General features: G+C 42.4%; 1 protein-coding gene across 1 annotated transcript in view; it reads left to right on the plus strand.

Annotated features, from left to right (window-relative positions):
• Nucleotides 1–23,929, plus strand: part of MAN2A1 (mannosidase alpha class 2A member 1) — a 195,345-nt gene that overhangs the window by 158,869 nt on the left and 12,547 nt on the right. Inside the window, exons 13-19 of the mRNA XM_073549319.1 lie at nt 4,074–4,239; nt 8,026–8,259; nt 10,261–10,383; nt 13,694–13,805; nt 15,987–16,120; nt 21,014–21,155; nt 23,590–23,723. Of these exons, the coding sequence (XP_073405420.1) occupies nt 4,074–4,239; nt 8,026–8,259; nt 10,261–10,383; nt 13,694–13,805; nt 15,987–16,120; nt 21,014–21,155; nt 23,590–23,723 (1,045 nt within the window). The remainder of the gene's footprint in view (nt 1–4,073; nt 4,240–8,025; nt 8,260–10,260; nt 10,384–13,693; nt 13,806–15,986; nt 16,121–21,013; nt 21,156–23,589; nt 23,724–23,929) is intronic.

Raw genomic sequence — 23,929 nt, forward strand, 5'->3', positions numbered from 1 at the left:
CAGGGCGATATTCAATCCAGAGCAAAACTCTGTACTATCCTGTGTGAGGGAGAATATTTGTTCGGAGCAGTCCTGGATGAGCTGCTTGAGAAAGCCGGGGACGATAAGAAAAAGTTCCCGAATCTGTGGTCCGCATCCTACCGACGTCCATTCAATAGGAGATTCGGTCAGGGGAGAAGGCGCAATCCTTCACCTAATAGAGACCGTCCAAGATGGGAGGATAGAAGAAGAGGAGGTACGGGTTTCATGTTCAGGCGTTCGTCAAGAGAGCGAAAGAAACCGAGCCAATGACTAGCAATTCCCATGGGGGGTAGACTGTCAGCTTTCCTCCCAGCATGGTTGCAGATCACCAATAGTGACTGGGTGTGGGACGTGATATCCACCGAGGTCAGATTGGAGTTCAGTTATGTTCCACGGGATACCTTTAAACAAACTCCCTTAAGATCTTCGCCCCTTGAACAAGCTGCGTTAGAGGCAGAAGTCTTGAGCCTGTGCTTGAAAAATGTCCTGGTGAAGGTTCCGGAATCGGAGAGAGGTAGAGGCTTCTACTCTCCCTTATTCCTGATCCAAAAACCGGATAAAACATTTAGAACCATTATTAATTTACGTTCCCTCAATGAATTTTTGGTTAATCGCACCTTTAAGATGGAATCCATCAGTTCAACAATAAAGCTGTTGTTTGAAGGGTGTTTTATGCCAGTCGTGGATTTGAAAGACGCGTACTATCATGTGCCTATCCACGCAGACTTCCAGCAGTTCCTGAGAGTAGCGGTTTCAATAGACAGTTTGATCCGTCATTTTCAGTTTAGAGCTCTTCCCTTTGGTCTCTCGGCAGCGCCCCGGGTATTTACGAAAATAGTGGCCGAAGTCATGTCTCATTTGCGGGAGGCTAATATTTTGATTGTCCCGTACTTAGACGATTTTATGATTGTGGGGAACTCTGTGGACCATTGTCTATCCCAGATAGAGAAGGCTAGATCCAGACTAGAGAGCCTCGGATGGATAATTACGAGAAATCCCGATTTCAGCCCCTAAGAGTCCAAAAGTTTCTAGGCTTACTGTTAAATTCAGAAACTCAGCAGTGTCTTTTGCCATCAGATAAATTAGAACATATACAATAGCAGGTACTTCGGGCAATTAATAGATCCTCCATGACCCTCAGACAAGCCATGTCGCTGTTAGGCTCTCTAACCTCTCATGTATCCCAGCGGTCAGGTGGGCACAATTTCACACTAGATCCCTTGAGAGAGACGTCCTACTTAGTAGCAGGGCCTTAGCGGCGTCTCTACAGGGTGAGGTGTCTCTAAGCCCTTTGACTCTTACATCTCTTAGATGGTGGCTCGATGACAAAAAGTTATCCTCAGGGGTGCCCTGGGTGACGTCGATAACCCGCATAATAGCCACAGATGCTAGCTCCTTGGGTTGGGGGGCCCATATGGGGGACATAGTGGTACAGAGACATTGGGACTCCGATGCTGAGACCTCATCTAACCAGAAGGAACTGTTGGTGATTGAGTTAGCAGTTAAAAAACTCATTATGTACCTACAGGGTCATCATGTGAGGATCCTCTCGGACAACCAGGTAGCAGTAGCCTATATCAACCACCAAGGGGGAACACGCTCCGAGGCCCTGATGCAGATAACGGAACGTCTCAGATAGCCGAGGAAAATTTTCAATCTTTAACTGCGCTCCACATCAGGGGGAAAGACAACATGAAGGCAGACTTTCTAAGTCGCAGGGCCCTAAGGCAAGGCATTAAACACGGACATTTACAACCTGATTGTCCGCAAACGGGGTCAGCCGGAGGTAGACCTCGTTGCCACCAAAGAAAACAGAAAGGAAAAAACATTCTGCTCTCTGAACCCCAGGGAAAATCCACTGGCAGTGGACGCCTTCCTAATAAAATGGGACTTCTCTCTGGCATATGCCTTTCCACCATTAAGCCTCTTACCTCTGATAGTAAGAAAGATCAGGGAAGATCGAGCAAGAGTCATATTAATTGCCCCCTTCTGGCCCAGAAGGACCTGGTTCGCATGGTTGAGGACCATGTCGGTATGTGATCCCTGGGTACTGCCGAACCCTCCGGATCTCCTCTACCAGGGGCCAGTCAACCACCCACAGGTAGCGGGACTCCATTTGACGGCGTGGTGTTTGAGAGGGCACTATTGAAGAATAGAGGGTTCTCCAAAAATTTAATTAATACCCTCCTGAAAAGCAGAAAACAAACTACTACAAATATCTATGCTAGAACCTGGAGGCGATTCCTGTCCACCTTTGAGTTTAATGTCCGGGATGGAATACCCACAAAACAAATTCTGGAATTCCTCCAGAGGGGTCTCGAACTGGGTCTCTCCACAAGTACATTAAAAGTACTGGTTTCAGCCTTGGGGGCCCTATTTACATGTGGTATTGCCAGCAACTATTGGGTGGCCAGATTCATCAAAGCGGCTGCTAGATCTAGACCCATACACAAGGCCAATGTATACCATGGGACTTAAATTTATTCCTTACAGCCATGACAGAAAAACCATTCGAACCTCTAGATTCGGCCTCACTTAAGGTTATATCACTTAAGACAGCCTTTCTGGTAGCGATAACATCCGCACGTAGAATAAGCGATATACAGGCACTTTCCAGATTGCCCCCTTACACAGAATTCTTACAGGATAGACTAATCCTAAGGCCGGACCCAGCATACCTTCCCAAAGCAGCATCACACTTTCACAGGACACGAGAGAGTTCTGCCTTCCTTCCTCCCTAATCCGACCAATCCTAAGGAACAAAAGCTTCAGGCATTAGATGTTAGAAGATGCCTGCTTAAATATTTATCAGCCACTGATCCTTGGAGGAAAGAGAATGCATTATTTCTATCCTTCCAAGGTCCCAGGAAAGGGTGTAGAGTATCGAAACGCACGTTAGCAAAGAGGATTAGGGAGGCTATCTCTCTTGCCTACACAGCAGGTGGCGGTCCGGCTCCACAGAATTTGAGGGCGCATTCCACTCGTGCCATGGCGTCATCTTGGGCAGAGAGATCTGGAGTGTCAATTGACCAGATATGTAAGGCGGCCACCTGGTCATCTCCTTCCACCTTTTTTAACCACTATCTGTTAGACATGGGTGCCTCCTCGGATCTCACCTTTGGGCTAAGGGTGCTGCAGGCTGTAGTCCCTCCCTAAGTTAGTTTACATCTCTGTAATTCTCTCGTGGTGCTGTCATGGGAGTCCGAATAAAGTATTAAGTTACGTACCGGTAACAGTATTTTTCGGAAGCCCATGACAGCACCCTTAGTTCCCTCCCTTGTTCACGTATAGGGGTGCACTCCTTTAGAAGATTGTTTCACGGATTTACCTTATGTGGGAGATGGTATAAAAACTGTAAATAGGATAGATTGTATATAGTGTGTTAATGCTGTGCACTTACCATGGTAGCCTCTCAAGCTCTGTAATCCAACTGATGCGTGGGAGAGGTGCCGCCCTTTTGTATCTGTAGGTTTCCTGCTCCTGAAGGGCGGATCCCCTCTCTCGTGGTGCTGTCATGGTCTTCCAAAAAATACCGTTACCGGTACGTAACTTAATACTTTCTGCTCCAAAACCTCCGAAATTAAAAAAGAAGCAAAACTGGTTGTACTCCTAGCCAATAGCAGAGCATTTAAACAGGACCTTTCACCAAATTTTTCACATTGAACTGAAAACACCATGTAATAGTGTATGCATAGCTAGAAAATACTCATTTTATTCCGTTCTGCAGCCACTGTTATATTGTGTCCAGTTCAGCATGAAAAACTCAGTGAAAGTCCTCTTTAATATGTCAAAATACAACAGAAGTGCTGTTTTCTTTTGATGCATTTGCGTTAACCATAGGTGCCTTTAGGGACAGGTTTGGGCAGAGTTTGCAGTCACACCCTGCCCAAACATCTAAGGGGTCTACAAGGTCGCTCTGCTGCAAATAATGAGTCCAGTACTCTATATCTACTGACGGCTTGGGACGTTGCAAACGTGAAGTATCACCGTTTTTACTGTTGTTTTTTTGTACTTTGTTGTTAGTTATGGTTTCACTTATTTGCTTTTTATAGGTCTCTTGTCATTCATAACCCATTTGAACAAGAGCGTATTTCAGTGGTTTCTGTATATGTCAGTTCACCAAAAACAAAAGTCCTAACTGCTGCTGGAAAAACTCTAAAGGCCCAAATCAGCGTGGTATGGGATGGCGCTACAGCTATGTCTCCAGACACTTACCAGGTATCGATTAGCACAAATATGCTTTTCTAAACTCTGGAATTAGTCATCTTTGTTTTTTAATAACCTGAGTACATTGTGATTGCTGCTACTTATTAATTTTTTGGTAGTAGAAGAAAATGTCACAGATGATCCCCTTGATTTTTTTTTTTTTTTGAATGTGACAGTGTATATATTGTGTGTGATCTCGTAATGCTGCTCTCCATGATCAGGAGTTTCTGGATGTAGGGCAGCTTGATTCTTCATGTAGAATATGACCCGATGATATGTGCTTTCAGCCCTGACCATTACGTGAGGGAGGATATTTATGGGTGCACAGTTAGCCGCCTGTGAAAACACTTATTAACATTGTAGTAAGTATCTTTGCTCTAAAACTGATTCCAATGTTCCATTTACATAGAAACAATGAAGGTCCACGTTTCACTCATTTAAAGAGTTTTAAAGGATTAGTGTCAGTATATGGTCTGTTATTTAAATTATGTTTTATGGTAAATATGTTTAGAAAATTTTGAATAATGTTCTTGTCAATTTTCCACTTTATGGGAAATCTGTATGCATAAATTATATTCACACTGGCCTGTAAGCTTAGCACGAGGCTCTTACTGCCTGTTCTGTACAGAATACTTTTGAGTAGTAGTATAGTCAGCCAGGATTGCAATGAGAGGTAAAACTTCAATATCCAGCAGATTACATAGGATCCATTAGTCACAATAGATCATGATCAAAGTTCATCTATTAACCTTCCTTTCACAGTGCTTGGCCACAAAACACTGCTATAGTCAATGAGTCAAAAACAGTGTATTGCTGCCTCTCTATGTGGCTGTTGAAAAGAACAGGAGGTATTGGGTTAAGTGGCGTGTGTGAAAAGCAAAAGATTTCAATACTTATTTTAACCCCTTACTGACCTGTGAAGTAATAGAATGTGTCATGCTGTGTGTCGGTGTATGGTGCCGGCTCAGGAGCTGAGCCTGTATCATACCCAGGAGATGCATTCAATGCATCAGCTTGCTCCAATCACTGCTGTTTAACCACTTAGATGATCCTGGTGACAGGTTCTCTCTATGTTAAACTAAAAGTTTGGGCAGAATGGTGCTGTCATACTGATTTAATACATACCTGTAATGTAAAAATCTGTAGCTTGGTTTTCGTTAAATCATCACGATAAACTTCGATTTCCTTGGTGCTTTGGGTCAGAATTTGTGGGTGTAGGGTCTTCGGCTCAGAAGGCTCAGTCACGGCCCTTCTGCCTCACACTCACCTTGAAAAAGACACTTTGAGTGTCGGAACGTGTGGGTTATCATACACCACTTTGGCTGCACTGCTGCATTTACATGACGGGGGCGAATGATTCATTCTCTTTGACAGGACTGGTCTGTGGTGATGTATTTTTTCCACTTTATTGAGTTCAGGCTATCTCCCTATTCAGTATGCTTGAATCCCGGCTGCAGTATTGGGTTTTCTCTCTGCTGAGATAGTATATGATCATAGTTCCACCATACTATTTCCCCTTGTGGTGTATATGAGTATAGGATAGAACAGGGATGTCAGTGAATCTAACCCCCTGTGGAAATGGATTATATCTGCCTGTTTTAGTCAGGGCTATATTAGCAGCATTTCTATATATTATGTTCATTGTTTCTCTAATCAAGTATCAGAAACCCGTGGTTGTATTTGTACTGATAATCTTTTATTGATCTGTAGGGTCTGTGTTTGTCCCTTTTTAAGTGTTTTTACTATTGTGTGGTGTATCCTATTTTTGTTTTATGAACAATAAAGTATTTATTTGCACTATTTTTTGAGATACTTATTTGTATTTTATGGTGATCCTTTATAAATGCATGGTCTTTCTTTGCCTCATTCTTTAGCCCTTCTGCCTCTGTTGCGTCCATCATCATGCATTTATTTAAATTTTGGGCTGGCGCCGTCGTAGCTGTGGGCAGCACTCTTGCTGGCGCAGTCTTCGTGGTGCTCGTGACGAGCCAAGATCTCATTCTGCGCATGCGACACCTCCGGCGCCATTGTCCTGAAGACTCCCAGAGGTCGATCTGCACATGCACCTGTTATGAGCTCATTTTCTCCTTCACCTTTGATGTCCGATGAACTCCCTCTGCTGGTGAAAGGTGGTAGTGAAATTGATTTGGATGGGAAAAACCTGTCATCTGAACAGGTGGAGTATGATTGGACATCTGGAATCTGAGTGGATATAAGGCTGCCGACGCCCTGCTGGGTTGCTGGTGATCCTTTCTGCTCTAAGCTCTGGCCTCCAGTTTAGTCCTGTCTACTAAAGCTAAGTTTTTGCTCTGCTATTTTTCCATGAGATTTTATCTGGTTTGCTTGGTGTTTGTGTTCAGCCAGCCCTGGTTGGGACTGGCTGAACTCCATTTTTGTCTCTGATCAGTTGATCTCTTTGCTCTGTTTTCAGAATATACCTGAGTGCTGATATAGTGATTTTGAAGTCTAGTGACTTCAGGGCCTTTTCTATCAGACGTGTTGGACATTATTTTTGGCAGGGTTTTTGCGTGATTGCAGACAGTTGCTTTTCTTTCCTGTCCTATCTAGTTAGTGAGGGCCCCATCGTTTGCTCAGCCTGTCTTTCTGTCTGTGTTTGTGTTTTCATCTGTTTTCACCGTCTATACATGTTGGGGGCTGTCTATTGCTTTAGAGTCTGCTCTGGGGCAGTTTAGATTTCCCCTTTCTTTCTTTAGGTTTATTTAGTTCTCCGGCTGTGAACGAGGTGTCTAGGACCACCGTAGGAACAGCCCACGGCTACTGTTAGTTGTTGTGAATAGGATCAGGGGTCTGCAATCCGCTAGCTACCAACCTCTCCGGTTTTCTGGACTTAGCTTGTATTTTTGTTTTTTCCTCCGGTGATTCACTCATTCATAGCATGCACCGGTGCCATTTTCATGAAGACCGCCACCAGCGAGAGTACTAGCTAAAGCTAAGACTATGCCGAAGACCCTACCCACAGTCCCGCCACAAAACACCAAGGAAACAGAAATGTATCATGATGATTTAATGAAAAACCAGACTGTTCGATATCTGGACCGAGAAAACGGACGAGTGCCACGCGAGTACAATGCGAGTGGCATTGGATTTTTTTTTTTTTTAAAGCCTTATGCAATGTATTTTCTCTGGAACTATTATTCTACAATCATTTACAGGACCATTTACAGTGTTCTATGCCATAGGATAAGGGATCTGTAAAAAACGGATGGCATACAGATGATGTGAGTGCTGTTGTTGTTTTTTCTCACATCCATTGACTTGCATTGGCGAGTCTCGTCCGAGATATGCAGCAAATCGCAACATGCTGCAATTTTTTTCCTCAGTCCGATTTCGGCTGAGAAAAAAATAGCAGATGAGATGTCACCTATTGAATAACATTGGTCAGAGTGCAATCTAATTTTTCTCAGATTGCACTCGTCCTTTTTTCTCGCAAATGGGTATAAGCCCTTATGGTGAAAACTGACACTGACCAAACTGATATCTCTCTAATCAAAAATCATTATGAAACTCGGACCGTTTTTGCGTAAGAGAAATATGACTGTCTGAATAAGGCCCAAGTCTGATAGACTTATGTTGGGAAAATGTCACCACCTCACATCTCCTGTGAGCAAATTTAGCTGGGAGTCTTTGTCTTCTGGAAATTGTTATCCTACCTTTTCTTACTATTAGATCTAGCTTTTGCATTGTTAATGGTGACTTGGGGACATTTTCTGTGTAGCTTTATTTTTGACTATTCAGAATTTCTTGTATATCTTTTGTCTCACCAATTGTGCTCTTTAGGTTTCTTTTGTGGCCCACTTGCCACCTCTTGGCTTAGCGGTCTACCAGCTTGTGGAAGGTGAAGATGCAGAGTCTGCGAAGGCTGATTACACACTCTTTACCAGAGGCAGAAATAACAAAGTCCTGTCTGATGGACTCTTCCACGTCAATGAGCTGGATAATATAGTCACCGACTTAACTATAGAGAATTCCTATTTAAAGCTTTGGTTTTCACAGAACTCTGGATTACTGGAGGTAAGAGACTCTTAATGCAAAAGTGAATAATCGTTCTGTTGGCGAATTTGACAGGATCTTTGTTTAAACAAAAACATCAATTTTTAAAAAAATGTTTTCAACACAACTTTTTAAGATTTGCATTACTCATAGAAAATAATTTTACTTTATTAGCATAACAATTTGAATCTATTGTAATCTGCTTTTGTGGGTCAGATGCTATATTTAAGGTTTGCATCATAAAAAAATTTGATACAGTTGGTTAAATGCAATACGTCATTTTTTATAATTATTGGGAAGGCCATCATGTCCAACAGTACTTCAGAGATTTCCAGATCCTGCAGCCAGGCATTGGTGTGTTTGTGGACATGCTCCGTAATCTGCGTAGAGACCATTATGTAGCACAGGGAAGAAGAGGAGCCGTGTCCATCACCTACAGTCATGGCCAAAAGTATTGACACCCCTGCAATTCTGTCAGATAATACTCAGTTTCTTCCTGAAAATGATTGCAAACACAAATTCTTTGGTATTATCTTCATTTAATTTGTCTTAAATGAAAAAACACAAAAGAGAATGAAGCAAAAAGCAAAACATTGATCATTTCACACAAAACTCCCAAAATGGGCCAGACAAAAGTATTGGCACCCTCAGCCTAATACTTGGTTGCACAACCTTTAGCCAAAATAACTGCGACCAACCGCTTCCGGTAACCATCAATGAGTTTCTTACAATGCTCTGCTGGAATTTTAGACCATTCTTCTTTGGCAAACTGCTCCAGGTCCCTGATATTTGAAGGGTGCCTTCTCCAAACTGCCATTTTTAGATCTCTCCACAGGTGTTCTATGGGATTCAGGTCTGGACTCATTGCTGGCCACCTTAGAAGTCTCCAGTGCTTTCTCTCAAACCATTTTCTAGTGCTTTTTGAAGTGTGTTTTGGGTCATTGTCCTGCTGGAAGACCCATGACCTCTGAGGGAGACCCAGCTTTCTCACACTGGGCCCTACATTAAGCTGCAAAATTTGTTGGTAGTCTTCAGACTTCATAATGCCATGCACACGGTCAAGCAGTCCAGTGTCAGAGGCAGCAAAGCAACATCAGGGAACCTCTGCCATGTTTGACTGTAGGGACCGTGTTCTTTTCTTTGAATGCCTCTTTTTTTCTCCTGTAAACTCTATGTTGATGCCTTAGCCCAAAAAGCTCTGTTTTTGTCTCATCTGACCAGAGAACATTCCTCCAAAATGTTTTAGGCTTTTTCAGGTAAGTTTTGGCAAACTCCAGCCGGCTTTTTTATGTCTCGGGGTAAGAAGTGGGATCTTCCTGGGTCTCCTACCTTACAGTCCCTTTTCATTCAGACACCGACGGATAGTACGGGTTGACACTGTTGTACCCTCGGACTGCAGGGCAGCTTGAACTTGTTCAGATGTTAGTCGAGGTTCTTTATCCAACATCCGCACAATCTTGCATTGAAATCTCTTGTCAATTTTTCTTTTCCATCGACATCTAGGGAGGTTAGCCACAGTGCCATGGGCTTTAAATTCTTGATGACACTGCACACGGTAGACACAGGAACATTCTGGTCTTTGGAGATAAATTAAATGAAGATAATGATACCAAAGAATTTGTGTTTGCAATCATTTTCAGGAAGAAACTGAGTATTATCTGACAGAATTGCAGGGGTGTCAATACTTTTGGCCATGACTGTATTTGTCATAGAGCTATCCTGATAGAGGAGTTACGTTCTATTGTAATTCTGCCTCTTTATAATGAGATGACCGCTGCATGGTGAACTCTACAATATAAAAAAAGGTCTGCTGATTGAGGCTCAATGGCTAAAGTGAAAAGAGCAAAAAAAATTTTATTTTTATTTTTTAAGAAATGAATGTTATCAAAATTAGAAAAAAAAATAACAAATATTAACATAAAAAGTAATTTTTTGACAATGCATTAAAAGTAACAGAACAGATAACACCCACCCTTTTCTACTTTTGGTCTTTGATATTAAAATGGTTTAACTTTTTTTTAGCAAATAAAACTAAAAGAAGATGGAAAAATTCATAACGTGAGGGTGGAATTTAGCTGGTATGGTACTACAAGCAACAGGGATAAAAGTGGAGCTTACCTGTTCCTGCCCGATGCTGATGCCAAGGTATGCCTGACCTGTCAAATGGACGCATGGATTGTTTCTACATTTGAATGTATCTTAAATGGGTCATAAATTCAAATATTCCCAGACTTTTTTTTTTTTTTTTTCCTTCTGAATTTTCATATATTTTTTTAAAGTGTGTGTCACCAATACATTGTTAAATAGATAATTGACCTTTTTGCACTGGTGAATATCCTTTAAAAACCCTTTTCACAATGGCTGAACCACCCTCAAATGAGCATTTTATTAGTGTGCAGAAAAACATTCACAATAGATTATCCAGCTATTCTGACATTCATTTTAAAGGTAAATACTAGTGATAAGCCAGTATACTCGTTGCTCTGGTTTTCCCGAGCATGGTCAGGTGATCTCCGAGTATTTGGGCGATTTAGTTTGTGGCGCCGCAGCTGCCTGATTTGCTGCTCCTGGACAGCCTGATTACATGTGGGGATTGCCTGTTTGTTAGGGAATCCCCACATGTATTCAGGCTGTCCTACACGCCCAGATACTCGGAGAACACCCAAGGATGCTGGGGAAAACCAGAGCAACGAGTATACTCGCTCATCACTAGTATTTACCCCTGTCTCATCAAGTTAAAGATCTACCGTATGCAATTTTTTAATGTGAAATTTGACAGCTCTGATTGCTCCCTGGGCTTCAATTTGTTTTCTTTGCTATGAAAAAAACAAGCAAAATCTATACTTGCCTTCCCCAGGTCTAGTACTGAATCTTGGCCGCTGCTCCGTAAGACTGTTATTTTCTGCAGTTTTGACGTTACCTAGACAGCACTGAAGCCCATAATCTAACTCAGAAGCTCTGCCTGAGTTAACAACATGAGCCACTGAGAGCCATTGAGGTCATTGGCTGCAGCGTTGTTGAGATGTCAGCACTGCAGTTAACATCAGGAGCAGTAGTGAAGGCTCTGTACTGGACCCCACCTTTCTATTGCTATTAGTATATGTGACCGCTGGTTCATTTTCGTACCTGTAGTGCCAGAAATGATCCACCTGAACCCTGACAAGCCTTACAAAGTTGAAAAAAAAAAATGTTGGCCATTGAAGTTTTTGTTGATTCCTCCAGCCCAGGGCATGGGCAAAAAAGGATGGAACTTAAAGCCATCACCAGGTTTTTGCTACCTCATCTGAGAGCATCATAATTTAGGAAAAGAGACCCTGAGTCCAGTAATGTATCACTTAGTTTACTGGGGGCAGCAGTTGCGATATAGAGTTTTTAGCTGTAACATGAAGCAGAGCTGAGAAAGCTAGTCCCACCCATTGTATGTACATTGTCTATTGACAGTGAGAGGCTTATCAGAGGAGGGGGTGGAGTCAGACCACTTGGCACACAGGCACCTAGTCCAGCAGTGATGATCTGCTGATAAGACACTCAATGTATTGAATCAGCACACAGCCTAATAAGTGACACATTGCTGAATTCAGTGTCTCAGTCCCTATCTCATGCTGCCCTCAGATTACACTGTGAAAACCTGCTGACGGATTCCCTTTAATGTTGCATTGGATAGACGGTAATGACTATTTCTATCATCATTTATTATTACTGTAGAAGGAAAATGTTTAGAAGGTTCTTGTATAAAATCCCATAGCAATCACTATTATTGACAGAGCTGACTGCGGATGAGGCTGTGTATGTTGTGGCTGAGCGGTGTCCTCTCTGCTGTGCACACAGACATGTCATTATCATAATGTCACACTAGATTTCAGAAACCGTTAAACCATTTATTTAAAGTTACACTCATTTTCTCCTCTGTGGGCGTCTTTCCTCCTCTGTGTTGTCGCATGCACTGATGTTCAGCGCTGGGCACTGTTTTGTGTTTTGTATTCCTCACCATGTGCATCTTGCTAAAGGAAAAAAATCCATCTGAACTTGTGCATATCATTATACTTTCCTGCCAGCAGTTTATGGAAATGAGGGTTTCCTCTTCACATTTCTAATGCTGAAAGGACTGCTCCTGTCATATGTTTATTTAGTGGCTAAGAAATATAACATAAAGCCGTATCTAAAATTTTAAGCCACTGGAAAATTCATTTTTTTGGGGATTAATTAGATGCTAACTAATAAGAATAGAAATGGTAATATGAATGCACATATCTCAACGATAATATTGGCTAAAGCAGGGTTTATTGTAGCATTTGGTGATGCCCCATGATGGTGTATTCCACATTTTTTTTTTTTTGTTAGGAATTTCTAAGGGTTAAAAGTTGACCACCAATTTCTCATTTTTCCAACAAAATTTACAGAACCAATCTTATAGGGACCACCTCACATTTGGAGTGAATTTGAGGGGTCTATATGACAGAAAATGCGCAAAAGTGACACCATTCTAAAAACTGCACCCCTCAAGGTGCTCAAAACCATATTCAAGAAGTTGAGCAAAAAAAGTTACTTTACCCCAAATTTTGCATTTTCACAAAGGTAGCAGGAGAAAATTCACAATACAATTTGATGTGCAATTACTCCTGAATACGCATATACCCCATACGTGGTGGAAAACTACTGTTTGGGTGCACGGCATGGCTCGGAAGGGAAGGAGCACCATTCGACTTTTGGAGCATAAAATTGAATGAAAACAGGAGCGTATGCTATGTTGCTTTTGAAGAGCCCCTGAGGTGCCTAAACAGTGGAAATGTCCAACAAGTGACCTCATTTTGGACAATAGACACCTCAAAGAATTTATCTAGATATGTGGTGAGCCCCTTGAACACCCAGGTGCTTCACAGAAGTTTGACATTGAGCCAAGAAAATATAAAATCGTATTTTAAACCACGAACTTGTTTTATGCCAACATTTTGCACTTTCAGAAGAGTAAAAAGAGAAAATGTACTATACAATTTGTTGTGCAATTTCTGCTGAATATGCTTATACCCCATATGTGGTGGAAAACTACTGTCTGAGTGCACGGCAGGGCAGGGATATGATGTTCAAATAAAAAATGAAGTGAAAGTTTAGTTGTGTTAAGCTTGGACTAATTGCTACAGGGCAGGGGCACACAACCTTCTTTGGTCCGAGGGCCACATTGTCAGATTGAGCAAGGGCCATAAGAAAACCTCATAAACACCACTGCATAAATATCCAATAAACCCTGGTTCCATTTTCAGGAAAACATAGGAGCAACCTATCTGACTAGATTGATGAGGGCTGCACAAATGGCATTGAAGGCCACATGTGGTACCGGGCCACAGGTTGTGCACCTCTGCTTTTGAGGAACTGACAAATTAAAAAAAAAAAAGGATTAATTTTTCTTGGGGATGCTTACATAGTGTTTTTTTTTTCTTTTTTTTTTTTTCCTTTTCAGCCTTATGTGTCTGAGCCACCAATTGTAAGAGTCACCCGTGGCGATATCTTTAGTGAAGTTGTTTGTTACTTCAATCATGTCATACACACGGTTCGGCTTTACAGTGTTCAAGGTAAGTTTTCAGGACGATGTGCGCCTGCAGTGATTGATCTGGGATTACACTACATGTTGTGTCAAGTGTTCTTACCTGTTCCATACAATCTACTTTACTGTTTGTTTGCAGAATAATGTTCCTTTATACTTTTAGGGTTTATCTATGTTTACCATTCTAATAAGTTTATAAGGGTATTTGTGCGTTTAATATTTTAGGGGAAAAGTTTGTAAGGGTACTGGCATACAACATGTACATAGAATCATAAAAAGTATAAAAAAAAATATTTCCAATTCCTGGTAAAATTTCTTTAAGCTTTATTCCATCATGAATTAAAAAGAATCATTCTGATAGAAAGCAGAAAGCGTCGCGTTTCAAATATGGATGCAACCGTCCTTTATCACAGACAAAGAACGGTTGCATCCTTTCGAAACATGACGCTTTCTGCTTTCTATCAGAATGATTCTTATTCATGATGGAATAAAGCTTAAAGAAATTTTACCAGGAATTGGAAATATATATATGTTTTTTTTTACTTTTTCTCATTTATTATACGAACATTCGGATCATGATTTACCTGCACACTGGACTATAATTGCTGAGGTGGCACAATTTTTTCTATTTACTACATAGAATCATAGAATGTTAAGAGTTGGCAGGGACCTCCAGAGTCATTGTGTCCAACTCCCTTGCTCAATGCAAGATTCACTAAACCATCTCAGACAGATGTCTGTCCAACCTTTGTTTAAAGACTTCCATTGAAGGAGAACTCAACACCTCTCGTGGCAGCCAGTTCCACTCATTGATCACCCTCACTGTCCAAAGGTTTTTTTATAATATCTAATCTGTATCTTCTCCCTTTCAGTTTCATTCAATTGCGTCTCATATTTCCATGTGTAAATGAGAATTAGGATGATCCCTCTACACTGTAACATCCTGTCAGATATTTGTAGACCGCTATTAAAGCCCACGTTACACACAGCGAGATCGCTAGCGATATCGCTAAAGCGTCACCGATTTTGTGACGCAGCAGCGATATTGCTAGCGATATCGCTGTGTGTGATACTTGCCTCCGACCAGCTCCCCCGCTGGTTATCGCTGATCGCGCGAGAACGTCCTGGACCGTTTCTCAGCCACTTCCTGCTGGGCTTCCTGCTGGCGCCGACGAGCGACGCGTGGACGCGAGCGGGAGAACGTCTTCATCACCGCGTCTGACAGGTAAGTAACGACCGCCGACTGCTGCTATGTCGCTGGCAAGATCTGCCTGTGTGGCAGCTCACTAGCAACCACTTAGCGATGTACCAGCGATCCTGACCGGGTCATATCGTGGTCGTAATCGCTGATGCATCACTAAATGTAATGGTACCCTAAGTCCCCTCTTAAGGTACTGTCACACTTAGCGATGTACCAGCGATCCCGACCAGCGATATGACGCGGTCAGGATCGCTGGTACATCGCTAAGTGGTTGCTAGTGAGCTGCCACACAGGCAGATCTCACTAGCGACATCGCTGGGGACGGGGGTCGCTACTTACCTGTCACACTAGGCGATCCTGCGTCCTCCCGCCCGGCTCCACGCGCGTCTCTCCACAGGAAGCTGACGACGAGAAACAGTCCTGAACGTTCTCGCGCGATCAGCGATAAGCAGCGGGGGAGCCGGTCGTAGGCAAGTATCAGACACAGCGATATCGCTAGCAATATCGCTATAACGTCACAAGTTATAGCGATATCGCTAGCGATATCGCTTAGTGTGACAGTACCTTTAGCCTTCTTTTTTGAAAGCTAAACATTACAAGATCCTTATCTGTTCCTTGTAGGACATACTTTGTAGTCCGCTCACCATCCTGGTAGCTCTTCTCTGAACTTGCTCCAGTTTTTCAATGTCTTTTTTAAAATGTGGGGCCCAGAACTGTACACAGTATTCCAGATGAGGCCTCACCAAGGAGGAGTAGAGGGGGATCATTACTTCATGTGATCTAGACTCTATATTTCTCTCCACTTCTCTTAATACATCCTAAAACTGTGTTTGCCTTTTTTGCTGCTGCACCACAAATGCATACATACATCACGGTGCATAGGTATGAATTGAAAAAAGAAACAAAAAAGAAATGTAATTTCCTGGAAAAAACTAAAGTTTCACCAACATTTTTGGTGATGTTTTCAATTATATAATGTTTACTGTATCACATCTTCATCCCTCATAGGCCTTGAAGGGCAGTCTCCAGAATTGACTAATATTGTGGACATCCGAGGGGAATTCAATCGTGAGATTGTTATGAGGATAACATCAGATGTAAACAGCCAGAACAAGTTTTATTCTGATCTCAATGGATTCCAGGTAGGATTTTTTATTTCCTGAAATTACAATTTTTGTAAAAAAAAAAAAAATCTTTTGACATTCGAATTCACCAGATTCGGCAAATTTTTTTTTTTTATATATATTTTTAAGTAGAATTTGTGTGAAATAAATTAGCTGTGAATATCAGGTGCTGCAATTGCCAAGAAAATATCTGCATACTACTTTGAGGTCTCCTAAGACTCTATCCAACTCATTTCAGTCTCTTTAATGCCGACCCAGCCTTAGTAAATGTTAAAGTGACTTCACCATGGAAATGGATCGTAGCCACATGATAATCAAGTGCCTATTTAATAGTACAGTGCACTGACAGTTTTCATGCTTTTTAACATTCAAAAAAGCGGTGCAGAAATGATCCCTCTAATTTAGGGACGCAATCTGATGGTGTCACTGTTTGGCTAGTTTCACATTAGCGTTTACGGCCGCCGCTAAGCCCCGCCCCCTGCCGCGCCTCCGCCGGTAGCTCCGCCTACGGGCGCATGACGCTGCATGCGTCCCCTATCTTTATCACTGGGGGCGCAGGCCGTGCGCAGTATGCATTTGGCGGCGCATGCGTCTTTTTGACGGTGCGCCGACCAGCGCCAAACACAACCTGTTGCATTTTGGTTGCGCTCGGTGCACCGTCAAAAGGACGCATGTGCCGCCAAACGCATACTGTGCACGGCCTGCATCCCCAGTGATAAAGAGAGGGGACGCATGCAGCGTCATGCGCCCGTAGGCGGAGTTACCGGCGAAGGCGGGGCTTAGAGGCGGCCGTGCACAGCCCGACGCTGCGGCCGTAAATGCTAATGTGAAACTAGCCTTAGAAGTGACATCGTCCTACTGTGTGACTGAGGATAGATGTGCCATATGTTCCATAGCATCCTCCTCTTCTTCCTTTCTAACTTGTTTACCGTAGGCAAAGTATGTCAGTTGTGATCTTTGGTAGCACTACTGCCAGGACAACTTGTGCCAGGGGTTGTGCTTCTGTTGCTGATGGGCGGCTCCTACTTTAGCTGTGATATAGGTTTTCTTTTATACTACCCATTCATTGCATTTCACCATATTTTTCATACAACACGATAATTAACTTTAGCCAATGTTTTAAACCCAAATTACTCAACTCTTGCCAAAAAAAGGCATAAGAAGTGCTATGTAGGTAGATGCATATAAATAAAACAAAATTTGGCAGCAGGCCGCAGTATAGGTGTGGCTAGTATGGTGGTCAATTAGACTAGTAAAACCAGCGTGCAAAAATTTTTTTTTTTTAATTGCGAGGCACACACTTTAAAGGTAACTCACTGAAAAAAGTAGCACATTTGGTTCCGAGTTGTATGAATGTGACCAAAAATTACACCATATCAATAATTTTACTATATAGTAGCAACAAATCGTCATCAACATGAATCAAAAGGGGGGAAAGAAGGAACATGATGATCAAAAAGTCCAATCAATATTAGAAATATAACAAAACTTTTAATGCTTAAAATACACATGTGAGCAAGCAGGGGAAGCAAGACACGTGTACATAGACCAAATGTCTACGGGGCTCGCAGGTAAGAGCTATATAAAACATATAAACCATAAATCACAACATCTATGTATGATAGTGATTATATATTAAATCACTACAAATATACCCTGCAATGAACACCCAAGTAGCAGGCATCAAACATCCATGTGGACACAGCCAAAGGTCAGCAACCGTGAACAACTATTAAACGGTATATTACCTGGAGTAGACGATCAATACAAAGGCTCCACAGTACCTGCGCGTCCGCCTGCTACTTAGTGTTCATTGCAAGGTATATGAACACCTGTCTTCTGTTTCCCTTGCTTACTTGCATATGTAATTTAACCAATAAAGTTTTGTTTCTAATATTGATTGGACTATTGATCGTCATGTCCCCCCCTCCCCTTTTTGAAGCACACATTTTGTTTTTATCTAGGTTATATTTAACTGCAACCATCTACCTGACAATGCATAGAAACCTTAGGCTATGTTCACACTACGTGTTTTTTCAGCGTGATTTTTGCAAATTTTGTGTTTTTACAGTACCAGCAAAGCCTATGAGATTTCAGAAATCTCATGGACACACTGGAGTTTTTGTCATCAGTGTTTTGTGCTTTGCATTGTTTTTTGCACAATGAAGCTTGTCACTTCTTTCAGCTTTTTCTTCTGCTTTTTTCATCCGTTGAAAGTAATGGGTGGTGAAAAAGCGCTGAAAATCTGTACCAAAAAATAGTGTTTTGTTTTTTTGTGCCTAAACCTGATTAGAATAGAATGAGATGTTTTTGTTTTTTTTACCTATACATTATCAGCGTTCACAAGAGACAAATGTAGCAGGACAAAAATGCAGCAAAATCTGTGTTGTCGCAGCTTCTTTCCTGCCAACAGATCAGGTTTTGCTGCAGAAAAAAAAACTCATGAAAAGCGCCTGGTGTGAACATAGCCTTACAGTAAGTATATCAGTAACAACTTTAAAAAAGAGTACCTAGTTAAGGCTAGTTTCACACTTGCGTTAGGAGGCACAGCGCACGGCCGCCGTTTTGGCGGTTTTCACCGGTTTTCACCGTGTTGCATTTTAGTGCACTCGGCACACCCATCAAAGGGGCGCATGTGCCGCCAAAAGCATACCAGCGCACGGCCTGGGTACGCAGGTCACATGCAGCGTCATGCGCCCATAGGAGGAGCTGACCAGAAGAGGCGTGGCAGGGGGAGGAGCTGCACGGCAGCCGTGCGCTGCGCCTCCTAACGCAAGTGTGAAACTAGCCTAACATTGTTTTTTTTTTGTTTTGTTTTTTGTTTTGTTTTTTTATCAAAACGTAAAAGCCATCCCCACAGTGACCAGGTGTACCCATGAAATATGGTGCTTACTCTAGTAACTCATTTGGTCATGTGGTGGAAGGTTTCATATAGACAGGTGATGCACTAGACCTGGGCCAGACTCTGGTTTACACCTGCCTGTGGAAAGCTAGCTTGATGAAGGTTTGCAGATCAAGGAGGCAGCCACACTGGATATGTAATGAGTACAAGAAACTGAAAGATGCTGTTCGCTACTTTTACACTGATGACCTATCCTTACGATAGGTCATCAATGTCTGATCGGCTGTGGTCTCAAAACCCGGTACCCCCTCCAATCAGCTGTTATCTGTGGCGGCTACCGGCCGGAAGTACTCACTTGCCGAGCTGCTCCATCTTCTAGTAGTAGCCGAGGCTTGGTACTGCACATCCACCTTCTATTCAAATCTATAGGAGGCAGATGTGTAGTACCCTGCGGCAGCCAACGTCACAAGACTGCTAACTCCACAAGTGAGAATTTCCTAGATCTCTATAGCTGAGCTTTGTGCTCAGATGTCATCTATCACTCTAAAATGGCTGCTGCCTTCCCTTTTTAGGCTTTTATACAGGCTGTGATAGTGCCTCCTTATTGAATGTGCTATACCATGTGATGTGTTAGCTGCAAGCAATAGACACCTTGTGATTTGATAGCTGCAATGGAAGCTCATGTGGCTCCTTTTGAGGTCATGTCATCCTTCTGTGGCTGATTAAATCTCTCGCTATACATGAAAAGGTGGCAGGCATTTTTTTTTTAATTGCGATTCACTTGTATCAAATCTCTAATTGTTTTGAATTTGCAAGGACCTGAAAATTTCATAAAATTAATTTAATCCATGCCACTTTGGATCTGACCTTGTTTTTTAACACTTTCCTAGTTGAACTCTGAGATTCTGTCTTTTTTCGAGTACATCCATATGTATCTGAAAAAGTGGTGCTTTATAAATAATGGGTTATGTCTGTACACAATCATTTTCTAGTGTTTTCTCTGAAAATTACCATGAATATATTCCTAATGCATCAAAAATATCAGTTTATTAGCGATGAGCGAACATGCTTGAGTGCTAATAGTATTAGAGCACTCCAAAGGTATTCTATATTCCAGTCGCCATGACTGAATGTCTCTTGGCTGTTCGACAGCCACAACAAATGCAGAGATTGCCTGTTTGTTTGACAGCCAGAACCCATGCAAGGATTGCCTAACGGCCACAAGATTTGCAGCCACAGTGACTAACATAGTATTAGAGTGCGCCGAAGATACACTATTGCCACTCATTTGTGGTAGCACCTCAGGCATCACTCTTATGCTTTCAAGTAAAAATAAAATAATTTCTCCGAAAGGTTAAGAAACCCTTTAACCCCTTGACAACATCTGACAGATATGTATAGCGCAAGTTGGTAGAGGGTGTATGGAGCACAGTGTGTGCCCACGCCATACCCAACAGACATTGGCTGTGACGCACAGCCCAGACCTGCCTCTAATGGCTTTGGGTGATTTATGAGGCAGATTAATCAAGAATGGCGTAGTGCACACTCAGGCTTCGTAGAGTAGAAGAGAAGGCAAAATAATTAAGAGGCGCACTCCAGTTCATGAATTTGGTGCCTTTTGTGAGTATTGTGTGCCACGCCAGAAATCTATTCCGGTCAGGTACTGGAGAAACAATTCTGACATAAAACACATTGCTGCTTTTAATGAATTGGACAGACAGGCATGACCATGCTCAATCCTGCCCCACCTCTGCCCATTTAGGCAGAGCTGATCTAAAGTGGCGTGAAAACACCTAATGTCGCATATGTTTTGCACAACGCCACCCCATAGGATGTAGATCTTTTTCTAGCTGACAACTGTAAAGTAGTTTTTTTTTAATAGTTATTCTGAACATGTTCATCTGCAAATCAATAAAAATGGATTTCTGACATGAATGTCACATGGTTTTTTCTATCTCTCCCCGCCCCCCCCCCACAAAAAAAGAGCGTTTGTCTCTTATACATCAATGTATGATTATTTTGTCCTGAAATTAGTCTCTAATCTTCATTTTATGACAAATATTTATTAGATTCAACCAAGACAAACATTGAGTAAATTACCTCTTCAAGCAAACGTCTATCCAATGTGTACGATGGCTTACATTCAGGATGAGGGCAGCCGACTAACGTTACTCACGGCGCAGTCTCTGGGCATTGCCAGCTTAAGAAGTGGTGAGTTGATTATGATCTTCTTCCATGCTTGCCTCTTTCCTACTTACATGACCTTTCTGCTGCTACATTGTTTGCCTTCATGCAGAGGTGTTGGCCGTAGGAATTTCTGATCTAATTAAACTGAGAGCCGAATGTTTATTCATTTAAAATGGATTTAATAAAATGGCGGGGACTTCCAGCAGTGGGCAGTAAACAAATATCCGTCTGTGAATAGCGAAGACTTGCTCCCTTCTTAGAATCTCCAAAACCTCTTTTTGATGGTTCTCTGACAATGTTTTGCTTTGTATTGATATTGGCGTAGATGACATAATATGATCATGTTTAGCCCAACCTGTCTAAAGCCCCCGTTACACATAATGATGTCCCAGCAATCCCACTAACAATCCGACATGATGGGATCGCTGGTACATGGTTAGGCTGATCGCTGGTGAGCTGTCACATAGACAGCCCCAGCGATCAGGACCAGCGACGCTGGTTTCTAATGTAAACGTCGGGTATCCAGGAGCCACGGCACGCTGGTTTCCAAGGTAAGCATCGGGTATCTAAGAGCTGCACAACTCCTGGATATCCGCTGTTTACCTTGGAAACCAGTCTGTACGCCGGTTTATTTATTAATTTATGGATTTTAGTCTACTTTACTCATTTTCCTTTTTTTATGTTTTACAATTCATTTTCACCAAAGACTGTAAGACACTTTTATATAAAGCCGTAAAGCCAAAGCGGTTCAATTCCATGTAAACTTCCATTAAGATGTTTGTTTTCCTTATTTTTTTACCGTCACATGCTGTGAAAGGCGTGCACAACGGGGGCAGCGGATGCAGTTTTTCATCGCATCCGCTGCCCCATTGTAATGTCCGGGGAGGAGGGGGCGGAGTTTCGGCCGCGCATGCGCAGTAGAAAATGGCGGAGACGACGCACAAAAAAAGTTACATGTAACGTTTTTGTGTGCGTCGCGGCCGACAAAACATGACGCATCCGTCACACGACGGATGCGACGTGTGGCAATTCGTCACTAATGTAAGTCAATGTTTACCTTGGTTACCAGCTCCCTGCACCAGCGTGCTGGTATCTAAGGTACACAGAGGGTTTCTAAGCGCGGCGTTTAGAAACCCGTTGTTTACCTTGGAAAAGAGCTGGGAGCTCGCTGATCGCTGCTCTCCCGCCTGCCACACGCAGCGATGCATGCTGGCCAGCGAGAGACCAACGATCCAAAAAATGTCCAGGCCATTCGAGCACGATCAGCGATACCCGGCAAGGGGGCCGGTTGCTGATAGGTGTCACACACAGCGATCTCGCTGGTGAGATCGTTGTTGCGTCACAAAACTTGTGACTCAGCAGACTGTGTGTGATGGGGGCTTTAGAATCAGAAGGATGGAGATAAATGAAAACAAGCAGGTGTGAAGGTGAAGTTAAATGTTTGGCCGCGCCATGATGGACTAAACACTTGTACTTGGTTTGAACAGTCCTTTTGTGCTGACAGGCTCCCTTTATGGTGCTCTCAGGTTACATAGGGAAAACCTACTAACATTCCCTTTAATTTAGGAGCAAAGAGCATGATTACAGGACTGACACTAACTTGGACATGGTTTACTTTTGCAATACAATCAGTGTTTCATCAGCAGAAGATTATCACTAGAGAACTACTGGCCTTGTGCCTTCTAGTCCAACTTCACCCCCAGCACTGATTAGCAGGTTTCTGTCACTATAGAATGTACATTGAAAGCTGTGGTGTGGCTAGGGATATACACAGCTCAAAAGCTAATCTCTGCTCGATCTGCAACAGAGAAAACCGTGGTTCTATCACTACTGCGGCACTCAGTAAACTAAGTGACACATCGCTGGAATGAGGGTTTATGTCCCTACGTCATTCTGCTGTCAGATTACATAGCAAAAACCTGCTGATAGATTCCCATTAAAAGAAAAATTGTGTACAATAAATAAAATGATATTACATATTTGGAAGCCCTCTGCCATGGTCAATTTTAATTTAAAACACCACTCCAGTTTTTTTGTTTTTTCAGCGCTGCAGTGGTGCTTTAAATCTAAGCCCCCCCTGCCCCCAGACATACATTAACCCTCCACCTCTTCATAGTTTTTGCTGCCACTCCGGCCTAGGTCACAGAGTAGTAGTTACTTTTTAGGCAGATTACACTATACCATGCAAGAAAGGCAATGAAAGTCATTTTCGCACTGCAAGTGCTTAATCTAGTAGAATGAGACATGTCTAAAGAGATGGAATAAATTGCTCTCTTTTTCTGATCCGCTTGCTTCTTCCCTTCTGTTGTAATTTTACAAATGCTCCAATGATTATTAAGCCTGACATCTGTATCTGTTTTATAGAGCAAATGAAAGCAGCGAAATGTTGAGCTCCAACTTAAATGTAATGTTTCCAGACGTTTGATTGTGTAAACCATTGCCTCATTTTACACCCAAGGTCAGCTCGAAGTATTCATGGACCGCCGCCTGATGCAGGATGATAACCGTGGTCTTGGGCAAGGGCTCCAAGATAACAAAATCACATTTAATTTATTCAGACTTCTTTTAGAGAAAAGGACTGGCGTAGATGAGGTATGTTAAATTCATGGTCAAAATTTCATTTTTCTCAGCAAAATTGCCTTGTAGTGTCAGCAGTAAAATGTGCAGCGGTGATGGCATCACTGAAGAGGGCACACACCATCATATTACTCACCATCTGCTGACAAGCATGTGCCCAGTTTCCTTCAGTGATTTTTCGGAGTTACATTTAACGTTCTTTACCCGTACATGGCCTCAGG

This window comes from Dendrobates tinctorius, unplaced genomic scaffold, assembly GCF_039654945.1.
Source record: "Dendrobates tinctorius isolate UK_male_01 unplaced genomic scaffold, ASM3965494v1 ptg000003l, whole genome shotgun sequence".
Classification (NCBI taxonomy): Eukaryota; Metazoa; Chordata; class Amphibia; order Anura; family Dendrobatidae; genus Dendrobates; species Dendrobates tinctorius.